Source organism: Melopsittacus undulatus, chromosome 17 (assembly GCF_012275295.1).
Source record: "Melopsittacus undulatus isolate bMelUnd1 chromosome 17, bMelUnd1.mat.Z, whole genome shotgun sequence".
Lineage (NCBI taxonomy): Eukaryota > Metazoa > Chordata > Aves > Psittaciformes > Psittaculidae > Melopsittacus > Melopsittacus undulatus.
In genome coordinates, this window is record NC_047543.1 from 396109 (window position 1) to 409385 (window position 13277).

Below are 13277 nucleotides of genomic sequence, written 5' to 3' on the forward strand. Positions count from 1 at the left end.
TCCTGAACCAGGTCCTCACACCTCTCCAAGGCAACAAGTGGTGCCCAAACCCGGGAAGCTGAAGGCAGGTACCCGGTGGACACTTGGGAGGCCCCATAGCAGGAACCCAAGTGAACCCAGGGGGTCGGGAATCACCTGGATGGGTGAACGGTGGCCGGAGCGGCTGGACCAGCCTGGCAGAGGGAGGATGCTCCCAGACCCGCAAGGAGGATGGAAGCTCTTGTGAAGGTCCTATCAGAATTACATAAGCAGTGGGATATTGATTGTAAACCTAAAGATTTTACTCTCGTTGTTGAGAGACTTGTGAAAATTGGGCTATTGCCCAATATTGGATATTCTCCACCCAGAATCTTGGGATAAATGTACTCATGCATTAGCTGAGGAGACAATGTCCTCGGTAGTGGGACACACCTTAAATCATGGGGCAGAGTCGTCCAGGCTCTGCGGAAGGCCCTGCAAGAGCAGGAACCCTGGAAGGCAAAGAGGGAGTGTGTGATGGGCACCCCGAGGTGAGGAGCCAGGGCAGCCACACAGACCTTGCCCCCCCAGACTGTGCCGACAGAACCAGGCTGGATCCTCTGGGAGCGCTGGCCGAGGGAGCCGAGGACCAGGGGGGTCAGGGCCGCACCGCCGCCATGTGCGCCCCAAGATGGCGCCCACCCCACAGGCGGGGGGCGGGGCGAGGATGCCCTTGGAGGGAAGAGAGGGAGCGCGAGAAGGGGAAGGGGGCGTGGCCTCAGGACGGACAGCCAATCAGAGTGGGCATCGGGACTGGCCACACCCCCCGAGCGGAGGGAGGGGCGAGCAGAAGGGGAGGAACGGCCCCGCCCACCGGAGTAGTGGGCGGGGTTGGAACCCGAACAGAGGGAGGGGCGAACCCAGAGAGAGGGAACAGCCAACCCGCAGAAGTGGGCGGGGCCGGAGCCCAACAAACAGCACCGCAAACCGGAAGTAGCCGTCAGTCGAGTTCCGGCTCTGAACCAGGCACGGGGGGGACGAGCGGTTCAGAACCGGTTCAAGGTTAGAGGAGGAGGAGGAAACAGAGATAAAATCAGGAGCCAAAGGATTCCCACGTGAACTAAACAGGGACCACGAGGGGAAGAAATCCTCTGACAGAGTGGAAGGAAACACAAACTGCCTGTGCCGACCGGAGCTCAGCAGCCACATGAACGTTCGGTCCGGGTGGCACCTGGGGGACAGAGATACTATTCACCAGTAAACCCCAAGGACATACAAGTGATTGTTAAGGCAGTTGCAGATAAAGGGCTTAACTCTGCCATGAGTTTCTCTCCACAGGACTGGATTATCCGACGTCCCTGTAACCCCTATACCCCGGTGACAAGAGGACGATAAGCCAACAAGCATCCAGCCTGCACCTGAGAGTTCTGCCCAGTGCCTTTGTATACTGAATAAACTCATGTAGTTTGTAAAGAGCCGGCTAGAGAGAGTTAACATCATGTTAGTAGAACACCAGCAACTGCTTTAAAAACGCAGCCAACAACTGCTTTAAGAATGTTCTTGTTCAAAATTCCCTTTACTTATCCCCAGTTATACCCCATTATTCCCAGTTATCCTCCTGTTACCTCTTGCTTAGTGTGCCTTATGTTTTCTATCCAAGTGTCTGATATATATCCTAATTCTGTTATAGAGCAGAGAATAGCAGTAGAATGCATTTAGTGTATTTTTACGATATATATATATATTCTTTAAGACTGTTACATTATCTAACGCCGTGTTCTCTCTCAATAAACGCCATTTGCCGTCCACCACATTGGTGTCTGTGAGCATCGGGACCGAGCAGCCCAAGGGGAGGCTGTCACGCCGTTCCTGAACCAGGTCCTCACGCCTCCCGAAGGCAACAGGAGCTCTCCAGCAGCCTGTGTGGGTTTGGTGAAAACCCCCAGATCTCGTTGCTCAAAACCAGCATTTCTGCAATGTTGATCCAAAATCACCCGTTTTTGAGGGGGTGTCCCCAATCCCAGGGGGTACAGGGCCAGGACAGCAGCACTCTGAGGCTCTGCAGGTTTTGTATGGGGGTCTGCATCCAGCCTCTGCTTGTTCCTCCCTGTGCATCTCTGCTTCGATGCCAGCCCCATCTGACTTCTGCTTCCCAGGAGCTCGGTCACCTTGGGCCTGGCAGCAGGGAGCAGCCAAGCTGCAGTGATCGCTGCTGTGACCTTGTCTGGTGTCCTTCAGAGCCAGCATCCTTCAGAGCTCGTGTCCTTCAGAGCTGGCCTCATGCGGCTGAGTCCCCTGAGCATCCCTGTGACCCCATTAATGCACCTCCTCTGAGCACATTGTCCCTGCATCTCTCAGCCCAAGCAGAGGCAGTGGTGGTTGCTCCCCTCCGATCAGCCATTCCGGTCTCTCCTGCATTGATCAGGTCTGGAGTGCACTGATATCCTCTTTCAGAGCCACAGGGACTCAGGGAGGCTGGAATTCTGTGTCTGATGAGGTCTGCAGGTCATGGGGCTGCCCAAGCACATCCCCAGCCCCAGCCGGCTCCCTCCGTGCACTTGGCAGTGTCTTTGCTTTGCACCACTCATCCCCCTGCCATGGGTCAGACCTCTGCCCTGGGGGCTCTGTCCTGTGCCACCCTCTCCCTTCCCCATGGCACAGTGTGGCTGTGCCCCCACAGAGCATTGCAGAAGTCCTGGCAACACTGGTTTGGCTTCTGTGCTCAAACCAGGCTGAGGCCCCACTTCATCATTCCAATTGCCCTGTCCGCAGCCAGGCATTAGAGAGGCTGCTGGGCTGGTTCTAACACACTGAGATACCCCCTGCCAACAGCCTCTGGATCTAAGTCTGGCTTGGAGCATCTTTGCTTATCTCAGCTCCCTGAGGCACTTATGTTCCCGGCCATCATAACTCCCTGCCTGTAAGTGGAGCTGGGCACCACCAGCCCCACAGCAAACAGCTCCTGCAGTGGCTTTGGCTGGCAAAAGTGGGATGAAGGTGATGGTGTGGGGATGGGTGCAGCCCCGGCGTCACCCTTAGGCTCCAGCAGCACCCTTAGGCTCTGTCTGGCAGCCTTGTGCTCACAGACCAGAGTGAGGGCAATGCAATGACTTGTTTTTATCCATCCCATTTCATTTATCACCAGTGCATCAGGAAGCAGCAATTCACCTTTCAATGCACCAGCTGAGAAAGCCTCCGGCTCCGCTCGGCTTGGCAGCAGCACGGATTGGCCCTTTCCTGAGGCTGGGTGTTTAGCAGAGACTTAGAACTCAATCTGTTCAGCTTATCGAAAAGAAGCCTGAGATGTGACTTGATTACAGCACACAAGTACCTTCCCAGGGAGAAAACTGCCGGTATTAAAGGGCTCTTTAACGCAGGGATAATAAGAACTGAGGGCTTGAAGATAAAGTCAGACAGATCGAAACTCCAAATGAAGTCCAGGTCTGCAGAGGAGGGTGCAGAGCAGCCACAGCAGGATCCCTGCGCATCCCTCTCAGCTGATGCCCTGGGTGAGCTGTGGGTACCGGGGAGTCCATCCTGCCCCGATGGCTCTGGTCCCACATGGATGCAGCTCCAACAGCAGCAGGATGAGGGCCTGAATTCTGCTTCCCAGGCACATCTGAAGATGTTGCTGTCGCCTGGTGTCTCTGCTGGAGCCCGGGCGCACGCCAGCCCCAGGGGTGACCTTTGCTGGGACAGCTGGAGCCTCCTGTTCTGTACCAGGGGAAATTCCAGCCTGCTGGAAACTGCTCATCCTGGAGAACTCGATCCTGACAATCAGAAGCTCCTCTTCCCACTGCCAGGAGTGTGGGACCCCTCAAAGCCTGTGGGGACGTCCCTGTCTCGCTCAGCCCCATCAGCCCCACAACCACCGGCTGCCCATCTAATGATTCCTCTGGGATCTGTCTTGACTGTGGACAAGTCGGGTTTGACGGATCAAACACAGGGATTAGCACCAAACAATTTCCCTCCTGCCCCAAAGTGGGGAGGCAGGAACTGGAATCACTGCAGCTTCATTCTGCTTAGGCTAAAAATGCTCCCTGGTGTAGCTGGGTGATGCCAGTGCAGGTGGCACAGAACGGGGGTGAAAGAGGGATGAGGGCACACGACAGTTGTACATCATCAGGTCACAGGGAAGGGATGCAGCCCGCAGTGGGTGCTGGCACAGCCCAGAGCCCACGGCACAAGAGGCAATACTGGAAAACTCCCAAGCAACATTTCATGCACTAAATCTCAGCTTGTGATTCTGCTGAGGCCCAGCTTTATAATGGGATCTGTCAGGAACCCGTCACACTCCATGTGCAGCTGCCAGCGGGCTCTGCCCCTCTCCAGCTTGAGGAAGGATCCAGCTTCCACCTAAACCTCAGCATCAGGACTTCCCCTGCTTTGGCCTGGTGACCCCTGCAGTGGTGCCTCAGTTTCCCCCTCTGCTGCCATGGGAAGCAGTGGGAAGATGCTGATGCAGCCATGGGAGCCCAGCAGCCTGTGGCCGATGAGGAGCAACGTGTCCATGTGTTCTTCACCTGAGTAATCAAACCCTTTACCCAGTGTTTGATTAAAGGCCACAAAACGGATTAGCTGTGATCCTTCTGCTTTAGTTTTGTTCCCTTCATTTGTCCCTTGGAGATGAGGGTTACTCCGGTACTTATTAGTCACAAAGGCCTAACCTCGCGCTGCGTTCCTGCTATCTGAGAAATGAATTATTAATGGTGCATTAAACAGAGACTGGAAAGGGGCCCTGGGACACTGATAATCAGGAGCTAATTGAGGAAGAAATGAGATACCGCTCCCATTGCAGAGCAAGGACTGTGCAGTGCTGTGATACCAAAGGTGACCCTGCTGCTGCTCCTGGGGCAACTGCGCCAGGCTCTGCCTGCCCAGCCCTTGGTGATGGGTCATGCCTATGTGCTCTGTTCTGACCGGGATGCTCTGTGCTGACCAGGATGCTCTGCCCTGAGCGGGATGCTCTGCCCTGACCGGGATGCTCTGTGCTGACCGGGATGCTCTGCCCTGACCGGGATGCTCTGTGCTGACTGGGATGCTCTGCCCTGACCGGGATGCTCTGCCCTGACTGGGATGCTCTGTTCTGGCCGGGATGCTCTGTGTGGCCATGGCAGCATTTGGCAGGAGGGATGAACATGGCAAAGGCAGGAGGGCTCAGACCCTGCTGTGCTGTTTCTCTGTGTGGCATCAGCTGTGTCCCTGCTGCCCGGCCTTGCTTGCGGGCTGTGGCATGGAGCTGCCTGGCACAGGCATCAGTGAGCAGGGACATGCAGTAAGAGAACATGGGGCTGGCACACACATGGGGGGCTGGCACATGTGGGGAGGGCTGGCACACATGTGGGGGACTGGCACACACATAGGGGGCTGGCACACACTGGAGGGGGGCACTGGGCTGGGAGCATCCGCGGCTCAAGCCAGAATCAGGAAGAAATAGGACAAACGCATTCAGGGCCCTGGAAAGCTGCTGCATCCCAGATCTTTGATGCCATGAGCAGCTCCAAGCGCTGGCTGGGAACACTCAGCTGCAGGGAGAAGGTTTCTTCCTTCAGGGTTCCCATCAGCTGGCTGCTGGCAGGGGCTGCTCCCGTGGCCCTGGGGTGATGTCCCCCCTCGGCTCAGGATGCTGGATGCTGGTCAGGATGCTCCTGGACCACAGTGCTCAGAAGTGGCTGGGTCTGAATGAGTTCAATCACCTTTTATGTATTCTCTTTTACTGTTTTACATCCCAACTTAGGGCCGGGGCTGTCACACTGCTCCTCCTCCACCCTGCCTGCATTGAAGCATCAGATACATCCCCCTGTAAGGCCGAGCCAGACCTGTGTGAGCTGTAAAACCCCTGCAGCAGCTGAGGTGAAGCTGTGGAAAACACTGTGGGATGGATGAGGTCCCGTTCGTGCTGCTGGGGATGGAAAACCTCCAAAGCAGCCTCTTGCTATCCGCACTGAGGGCTCAGGGTGATGGTGGGACAGGAAGGGGTTGGTCTGGGACAGCAGGAAGAGGGCGTGATGGGAAATAGCGTTTCGTTTCCATTGGAAAAGATACTGCCCATGTTGATAAGGTGGTTGGGGTTAATACCAGGAGGTGGTGAGCAAATCACAGCTTTTCACTATGGCACCACTGGAAAAGGGGGTGCTGGCAGCTCCCTGCAATGCAGGCAGAGGGGCAGGCAGGGCAGTTGAGCTCCCACTCAGGTGTAGCCAATCGACCTCCCCCACCCAGGACTGAGGCTTTAAAGGTGGTGGTGATGGAGCTTGGTGGTTCCTGGAGCTGTCTGGGGGGAAGGAAGGAAGAGAACCAGGTTTGTTGGGGGGGATTTGTCCGGTTCTGGTGCTGGGATGGAGCTGGGTGAGCTCCTTCAATGGGATGGAGATTGCTGGTTCTGGTGCTGGGATGGGGCTGGCCTTGGTGATGCTTCCTGAGCCCCAAGACAGGAGCAGCCTTCAGGAGCCAGCAGCAAGGGGCAGTGTGAGCAGCTTCCCCCCAGCACAGACCCATCCCAGCACCATGGGCTCAGCATCATGGGCTCAGCACCGGGGTCCCCGCTCGGCTCTGCTCCAGCATCACAGTGGAGGAGCCGCAGCTGATCCAGACTCTTTGCATAAATATTTATGCACTGATGCAATCCTCTTCTAAATATAAAACCTTATCTGGAATTTCATTTAAACATAAAGTGTAGATAATTTATTTATAATTAATGTAGACATCAAGCCCCATCTCTGGAATGCTGTGAGCTTTCATTTATGACTGGGAGGTAAGGCAGGAGCTAGAGGCTGGGCCTCTTATCAGTTTCATTGCAATTTTCCTCCTACAGCAAGCGAAGCTGCCGCAGTTCATCTCTCATTAGGAGGAAGCACAGAACTCCCCTAAAATAAGAGTTATAGGGAGCATGCAAGAAACTCATCCTTGCTCCTCTTCTTGCCTTTGCTAACGCTACCAGGGCTCATGGCTCCCTTCAAAGTGTTGCTCTTCCTTAAGAATAAGGCTATTAAAAATTAAAACCACTTGTCCATATAATAAAATTTACTCCCTGCAATTATGCAGAGGGAGAAGTTATCTTCCTTGGGTAGGTTTTAATTAAAAGTTACAACAGGATGGGGAGAACAAGGGCCATAAAATAACTGAGGTCTCCCCACTAATGATGAGTTATTGGTGCCTCTTTCTGCAGGGAGCCGGTGCCGGGACAGAGCGTGTGGGATCAGCATCAGCTGCTGTGAGCATCCAAAGGTCCTAAGCCAGCTCCCAGGGTAAAGGATGAGCTCCAGCTCCCTGCATTTCTATGACAGAGAGCACGTTCTTGCTGCCTTTTGGCTTCCAAAGGTTTGCTCGGGTGGGCTCAAGGTGGGAATCTCTCGTGTGTAAGGGTTTGGTACCACCTGAGAGGACTTGGAGGTTTTCATCCTTGCCTTTGCTCCCAAACAACCCCCCCCAGACCAGGGGTTGATCTGAAAGCTTGTGCCCCTGGTGCCCAGTGATGTGGTGAGGACCCTTCCTTGCAGGTTAGAACCTGTCTGCAAAGTGCTCATGTGGAAAGGGCTTATGAATGGAAAAGCTGATCTCATATTTAGAGCTCTTGCAGAGGGCAAACCTTTGTCCCTGAGGACATTGAGGGCTCCGGTGACTCCAGATGTGGGTGGTGACTGATGTGGGTCCAATGCCACATCTGGCCAGAGCCAGGTAATCTGCTCATTGCCCAGAGCAGCTGTGGCTGCCCCATCCCTGGCAGTGCTCAAGGCCAGGTTGGACACAGGGGCTTGGAGCAGCTGCTCCAGTGGAAGGGGTCCCTGCCCGTGGCAGGGGTTGGAGCTGGAGGAGCTTTAAGCTCCCTTAAAACCCAAACTGCTCTGGGATTCTGTAACTTCCCACAAGCAGGTGCTGCCCATCTTTAACTGGTTGTGGCTGCTGGTGCTCTGCTGCCTGTGTCCCCATCTTTAACTGGTTGTAGCTGCTGGTGCTCTGCTGCCTGTGTCCCCATCTTTAACTGGTTGTGGCTGCTGGTGCTCTGCTGCCTGTGTCCCCATCTTTAACTGGTTGTGGCTGCTGGTGCTCTGCTGCCTGTGTCCCCATCTTTAACTGGTTGTAGCTGCTGGTGCTCTGCTGCCTGTGTCCCCACCACCTTCCCCCTTCTCCTGGTTGTAAAGACGTGATCCCCCATCGATCTGGATCTGAAACCTTTATGGGCCTTTGAAAAGGTTTTAATTCCCTGACAGAGCCGCTTTCCCCAAAAACACCACTGATGACTCAATGAGCAATTAGAGGCTCAGCAGCTGCAGAGCAGCCGCAGCAGCTGCCCCAGCAGCTTGGCACAGCAGCCGAGGAGCCAGCCAGGCTTCCTGGAAAGCCATGCCGGGGCTGAGCCGCCCTTGGATAAGGGACCCCGTTTGGGATCTGCCACCCACCCCCTATGGGCTTTGGTACCCGGCAGCGCCAGGGCAGGATGCTCCCAGCAAAGGATGCTCAGAGCTGCCGGGGGGGACAGCGCATCCATGGGTATAGAGCACTGGGTTAACTGTCAAACTCCTTATGCACTGAGTGTGGAGCTGCTGAACCCCACAGGCACGAGGGAGGTGAAGCTTCAGCCTCGCCAGTGTTTGTTCCCTCGTAGGTTGGGTTCTTCTCTGTCAATGCAAAAGCTGCTGGCCAGGAATGAGCATGGCGTGGGAGACACTTTGTGAGCAACTGCAGTGAGTGGAGGATGTGGCTGTGCTGCTCCTGCTGCTCATCTGTCCCACATGCAGTGCGGCAGGAGGTGACCTTCTCCTTGCTCAGGGATGTGTCTTCATGGCCAGAAACCTCTGCAGTGAACTGGAGGTTTAAGGACAAGTCTCTGCTGGCCTGGGCACAAGCAGTATCTGGGGGAGAAGCAGAACTAAGCCCAAGGACAGGACTAAGCTGGGCAGCGCTGCTGGGATGGGTATGGCTGGATTGCCTTGCCCTGACTTGGTGCCTGGATGGGGAAACAGATTTACTGACAGTTGGGGTTGGTGTTGAGCCAGCTGAGCCTGGGTCTGTGTGGGCAGGAGATGGGAGCAGGCAGGGCAGGGCTGTGGGAAACCAAGAGCAGAGCAAGGAGTCGGCATTAGGGAAAACATCTGTGCCAGGACTGGAATCACAAAACCTGTTTGCTGGGGGGGGCAGAGCTGGGCTGCCCCAGAGCTCCTGCCAGAGACCCTGGGTTGGTCCCTTCACTGGGGCAGAACTTGAGCTGGATTTAAAAGGTGCCTGCGTGCAGGATTGCCAAATGTGCCACGAACACTGGAGGAGATGGGGAAGGTGGCAAGAGGGAACATTGCATTGGTGTGAGCGATAGGAGCGGCTGCCTGCGGGAGGGGAGCGACTCCTCCATGCTCCCAAGTGCTGGAACGCTGGGAGGTGTGGGTTGGGTGCGAGGCCTCATCCCACTCCTGGCAGCAGGAGCATGGGCACCTTCTGATGTGGAGGCAGGATGAGGGCATAAGGGTTAATGGACATTAACAAAGGGAAGGAGCTGCAGCCCTACCTCTGCTCCTTGGAGAGGAAGGCATCGCTGCGATGGCCAAGCTCCTGACAGTGAAGGTAATGCAAGGTTTGAGATCCATTAGAGTGCCTGTAATTATTTATAGGGAGGGGAAAAAAAACACACTAGGTTGTGAAAATCGGATGGCACAGCAAAGACAGGCGTTGGATCCTTAAAGCCCAAAGTAATTCACAGTGAGAGCTGAGGCTGCGCTTTGGAACCTGACCTTGGCTCCCGTGGCAGAGAGGGAAGGGGCTTTTGGTGTGGACTGGCATAACCCAGCGATGCTGGGCCCCATCCCCTTGTGTGCCGAGATCTCCAGACCCAGGAATAGCTGTCGGAGGGGAGTCTGAAGCTTAGTCCCTGCTCCTGGTTTCCATGCTGTGGGAGCTGGGGCTCTCCCAGAGCCATGGTCCTCCATGCAATGCTTGTCCAGAGCAATGTTTGGTCTTCCCAGGCTGTCCCCACTTCCAGCCAGGAACCTCACAGGGCTGATCAGACACCTTCATCCTGGCATGAATTCCCCTTTTCAGTGGAGGCAGCAAATGGGCAAGAGCTCCCAGAGCTGGGATCCCTGTGACCGGGATCCCTGGATCCAGGCAGAGCAGTTCCTGTGCACAGAGCTCGAGGAGCAGTTGTGCGAAGGGCTTTGGGATCCTCTGTGCGATGTCCTGGAGGAGGGCAAAGTGTGCTTATATAATGTGTCTAGACAGACTATTCCTGGGGGCCGGGGGGAAGTGGGGACCTTTTATTCCTGCTTTTCTATGTCAACGCTCTGTGGCTCTGGCTTAAAGGTTCTGGGAGCTGCTACAATATTAATAACCAGGCTGGTGATAGGGCAGCACATGCTTTTGCACTCAGGAAAATGTTGATCTTAGCACAAGCCGTGTCAGCAAAGGAGCCTTTGCCTGGCGGGTGCCTCGTGCTCCAGCTGCAATGACTTCAGAGTGAAGAGCATCTCCCCGCAGCTCCATCCCCTTCTGCTCCATCGCATCCTCCTGGAGCAGTTGGGCTCCTCCAGCCTTTTCTGGAGCAGCTGGGCAGGATGCAGGCTGTTATCCCACCATCTGCATGGGTACCGTGGCCACGCTTGGGTCAGACCGGGGCTCTGTGGTCCCCATGGGGACACCTCGCTTGTATCCTCTAAGAGCAGCTAAGATGCTGCTGGGGATACAGGACTGAGGACCCTGCAGCACTGAGACCTGACCCTCTGCGCTGTATGGGGCTGGTGGCACTGGGCATCTCTGTGCCCTGAAACTGGGGGTTCCCTCCCTCCCACCCCGCTGGGCCACCCTCCTCCACCTCACTGACACCTCCAGCCCCCTGGAAAGGGCCTGGGGTGACTCTGCCGGGTCCCCCCGCGCCCGCAGCAGCCCTGTCTCTGCCGGGGCACCCGGTACCGAGGGGGTACCCGGCGGCTCCCCCCCCGTGGGGCTCAGCCCCGGTGCGCGCCCCCGCGGTTCCCCCTCCCACTCCGAACGGGTGCACGGTTCTAGCGGCGGCGGGGGGGGGGGGGGGGGGGGGAAAGGAACGCGGCGGCGCGCGCGCTGCCTTCATCCCCCCCTTCCTCCTCCTCCTCTTCCTCCTCCTCCTCCTCCCGGGAGCGCGCTCGCCGAGCCGGGAGCGAGCAGCCGGCGGGAGGATGCTGCAAACGGCGGCGGAACCGGGCGGCTGGGCAGGTAGAGGGGGCGGCGCGGGGGGGGGGACACCGGGGGGGTCTCTCGGTACCGGTGCTCCTCCAGCGAGCACCGCGGGGCCCGCAGAGTTGCGGCTGCAGCGAAGTTGTCGGGAGGGGAGGGATGCTCGGGGGGGGGGATGCCCGCGGAGCAGGGAGAAGGGCCCGGTACCCACCCGGGGGATGCTCGGATCCCGGCTGCGCAGCACCGAGCACCGGGGCGGCCGAAGGGGGGGGGGGGGGGGGGTCCGGTCCCCCTGCCCCCCCCCCCCCCTCCCCCCGCCTTGAGAGGTGTCAGGGCAGGAAGGAAACTTCTTGGGAGGAACTTTGCCGAGGCCCCATTGTCCTTCCCACGGCGTCGGGACCCCCGTGGGTGCGCGGTGGGTGCTGGGGGCTCCGCACCGGGGTGCACAGCGGGTGATCCCCACGGCCTGCGGTGGGCTGGGGGCTGCCAGGGCCCGGTGGTGTTTGCCGGGTTGTGACCGTGGCCGTGGGGCTCGGCGGGGCCCCAGCGGGCTGCTGAGGGTGTTGGGGTGCACCGTGCACCCGGCGTGTCCCGCAGCTCGGCCGCAGGGCCCCCTGCATCCCTGCCTTGGTGCAGGCACGGGGAGGTTTGTGTTAGAAATGGAGCTGAGGTTTCCTGGCTGCCTCCACGAGCGGTTTGTGGCTTTGGAAGCAAAGGACTTTGATTAAAGCCTCACAAAAGCACTTTCTGGTGGTGACTGGGGCTGTGTCTTGCGGTGGCTGCAGCCTGGTCCCCTCACCTGGCATGCTCCCATCGGGAGCGGACACGGATCCGGAGGCAGCATCCTCACCCTGCGGAACTCCTGCTCTCCCCTCAGCTCCCCAATGCACTTTGCTATGAGCTCGGAGCAGCAGCGAGTTTGTGCACGGGGTGGGGTAGGGCTGGAGCAAACCCGACGGTCCCGGGGAGCAGGACGTGCCTGTGTCTGCCCTTGACGGCAGCGGCAGCGCTGCGAGCTCCCATCGGGCTGCATGTGCGTGTGGGAAAACAACTTCTTGGGTGGAATCCGAGCTCCCTGGCACGGCGGCTGCGTTGGGTTTTCAGAGGCAAACCTTGAAAGTGGATCTGGGCATGGATCTGCATGAAGGTAAGGGGTCCTGGGCCCGGCTTTGCACTCCCAGAGCCTTTAAGGGGCTTCTAGGTTAAGTCACTGGTTAGGGGTTAACTCATGATGTGAAGGGGATCAACACCGGTGCTGTGGCTGCTGCTGCTCGAGCTGCCTGCTCCTGTGAGGGCTGGTTGTGCCCATGAGTCCTGTGCAAGCTGGCAGCACCCCTTCCCTTGGGAAGGGGCAGCAGTGGCAGCATTCCCAATGGGACACGAGGCATCACAAATGTCATCTTCATCACCACCGTTGTGACGGGTGTCTGAGCAGGGAGCTGGGGCTGTCTGTGGGAGCTGCTGTGCCTGCATGTGGGTGCCTGAAAATAGCATCAATGGGCAGTGCTGCTGGATGGGACTGTCCGGGAATAAAGGAGGCTCTGTCCCCGCTGGAGCCTGGCCAGAGCTCCTGCAGCCAACACAAAGTCAAACCCACTCCTGTGGATGTGGAGGTGTTTGAAGTGGCTGCAGGTGTTTTCCAATGGAGCATCCAGCCTGGCATCGGCTTCTTGGCTGCAGAGCTCCATGGGGACAGGAGGAGGGTCCCTCAGGTGGGTGCCAGAGGGACTCTGTTGGGGAGAACCTCTGCTGCTGTGTGTGGAGTTCAGAGCCAGGCTGGTGCCAACGTGTGTGTGGGGTGAGTCTGCCTCATGTGCTCAGAACGACTCCTAGGGTCCTGCTCAGGTCTGCCAGCCCCAGCACGTCCCCGTGTGTATCCCCGTGTGTATCCCTCTGGCTCAGTGCTGGGGCCGATGTTCCCAACTGGAGCCTGCAGTAAAGCCCCAGCACACTGGTTCCAGGAACTCACCCAGCTCTGGCCATCCACAGCCATTTCCAACCCAAAAATACTCCTCAAGCCTGGCCCCAGCATCCTTGAGCATCCTCCGGTGGCCGTAAAGGAACCCTGGTGTTGGGACTGTGATTTGCTGTGTCCCTGATGTTCCCCTTGCACTGGCTTTTAGCTGGCATTGCTGGGCTGATCTACATGTTCCTACAAGTGCACTGTCCGTCTGCTACTGACA

At 57.5% G+C, this 13277-nt stretch overlaps 1 protein-coding gene across 3 annotated transcripts in view; it reads left to right on the forward strand.

Annotated features, from left to right (window-relative positions):
* The first annotated feature begins 11060 nt into the window (after positions 1-11060).
* Positions 11061-13277, forward strand: part of ZNF385C (zinc finger protein 385C) — a 57130-nt gene continuing 54913 nt past the window's right edge. The window contains exon 1 of one of the 3 annotated variants that reach the window (XM_034070007.1): positions 11061-11133. In XM_034070007.1, coding sequence (XP_033925898.1) covers positions 11097-11133 — 37 coding nt within the window. In that variant the 5' untranslated portion in view covers positions 11061-11096. Of the gene's footprint in view, positions 11134-12142; positions 12242-13277 lie in introns of those variants that run through there. The other 2 variants (XM_034070004.1, XM_034070005.1) reach the window with 2 other exon arrangements.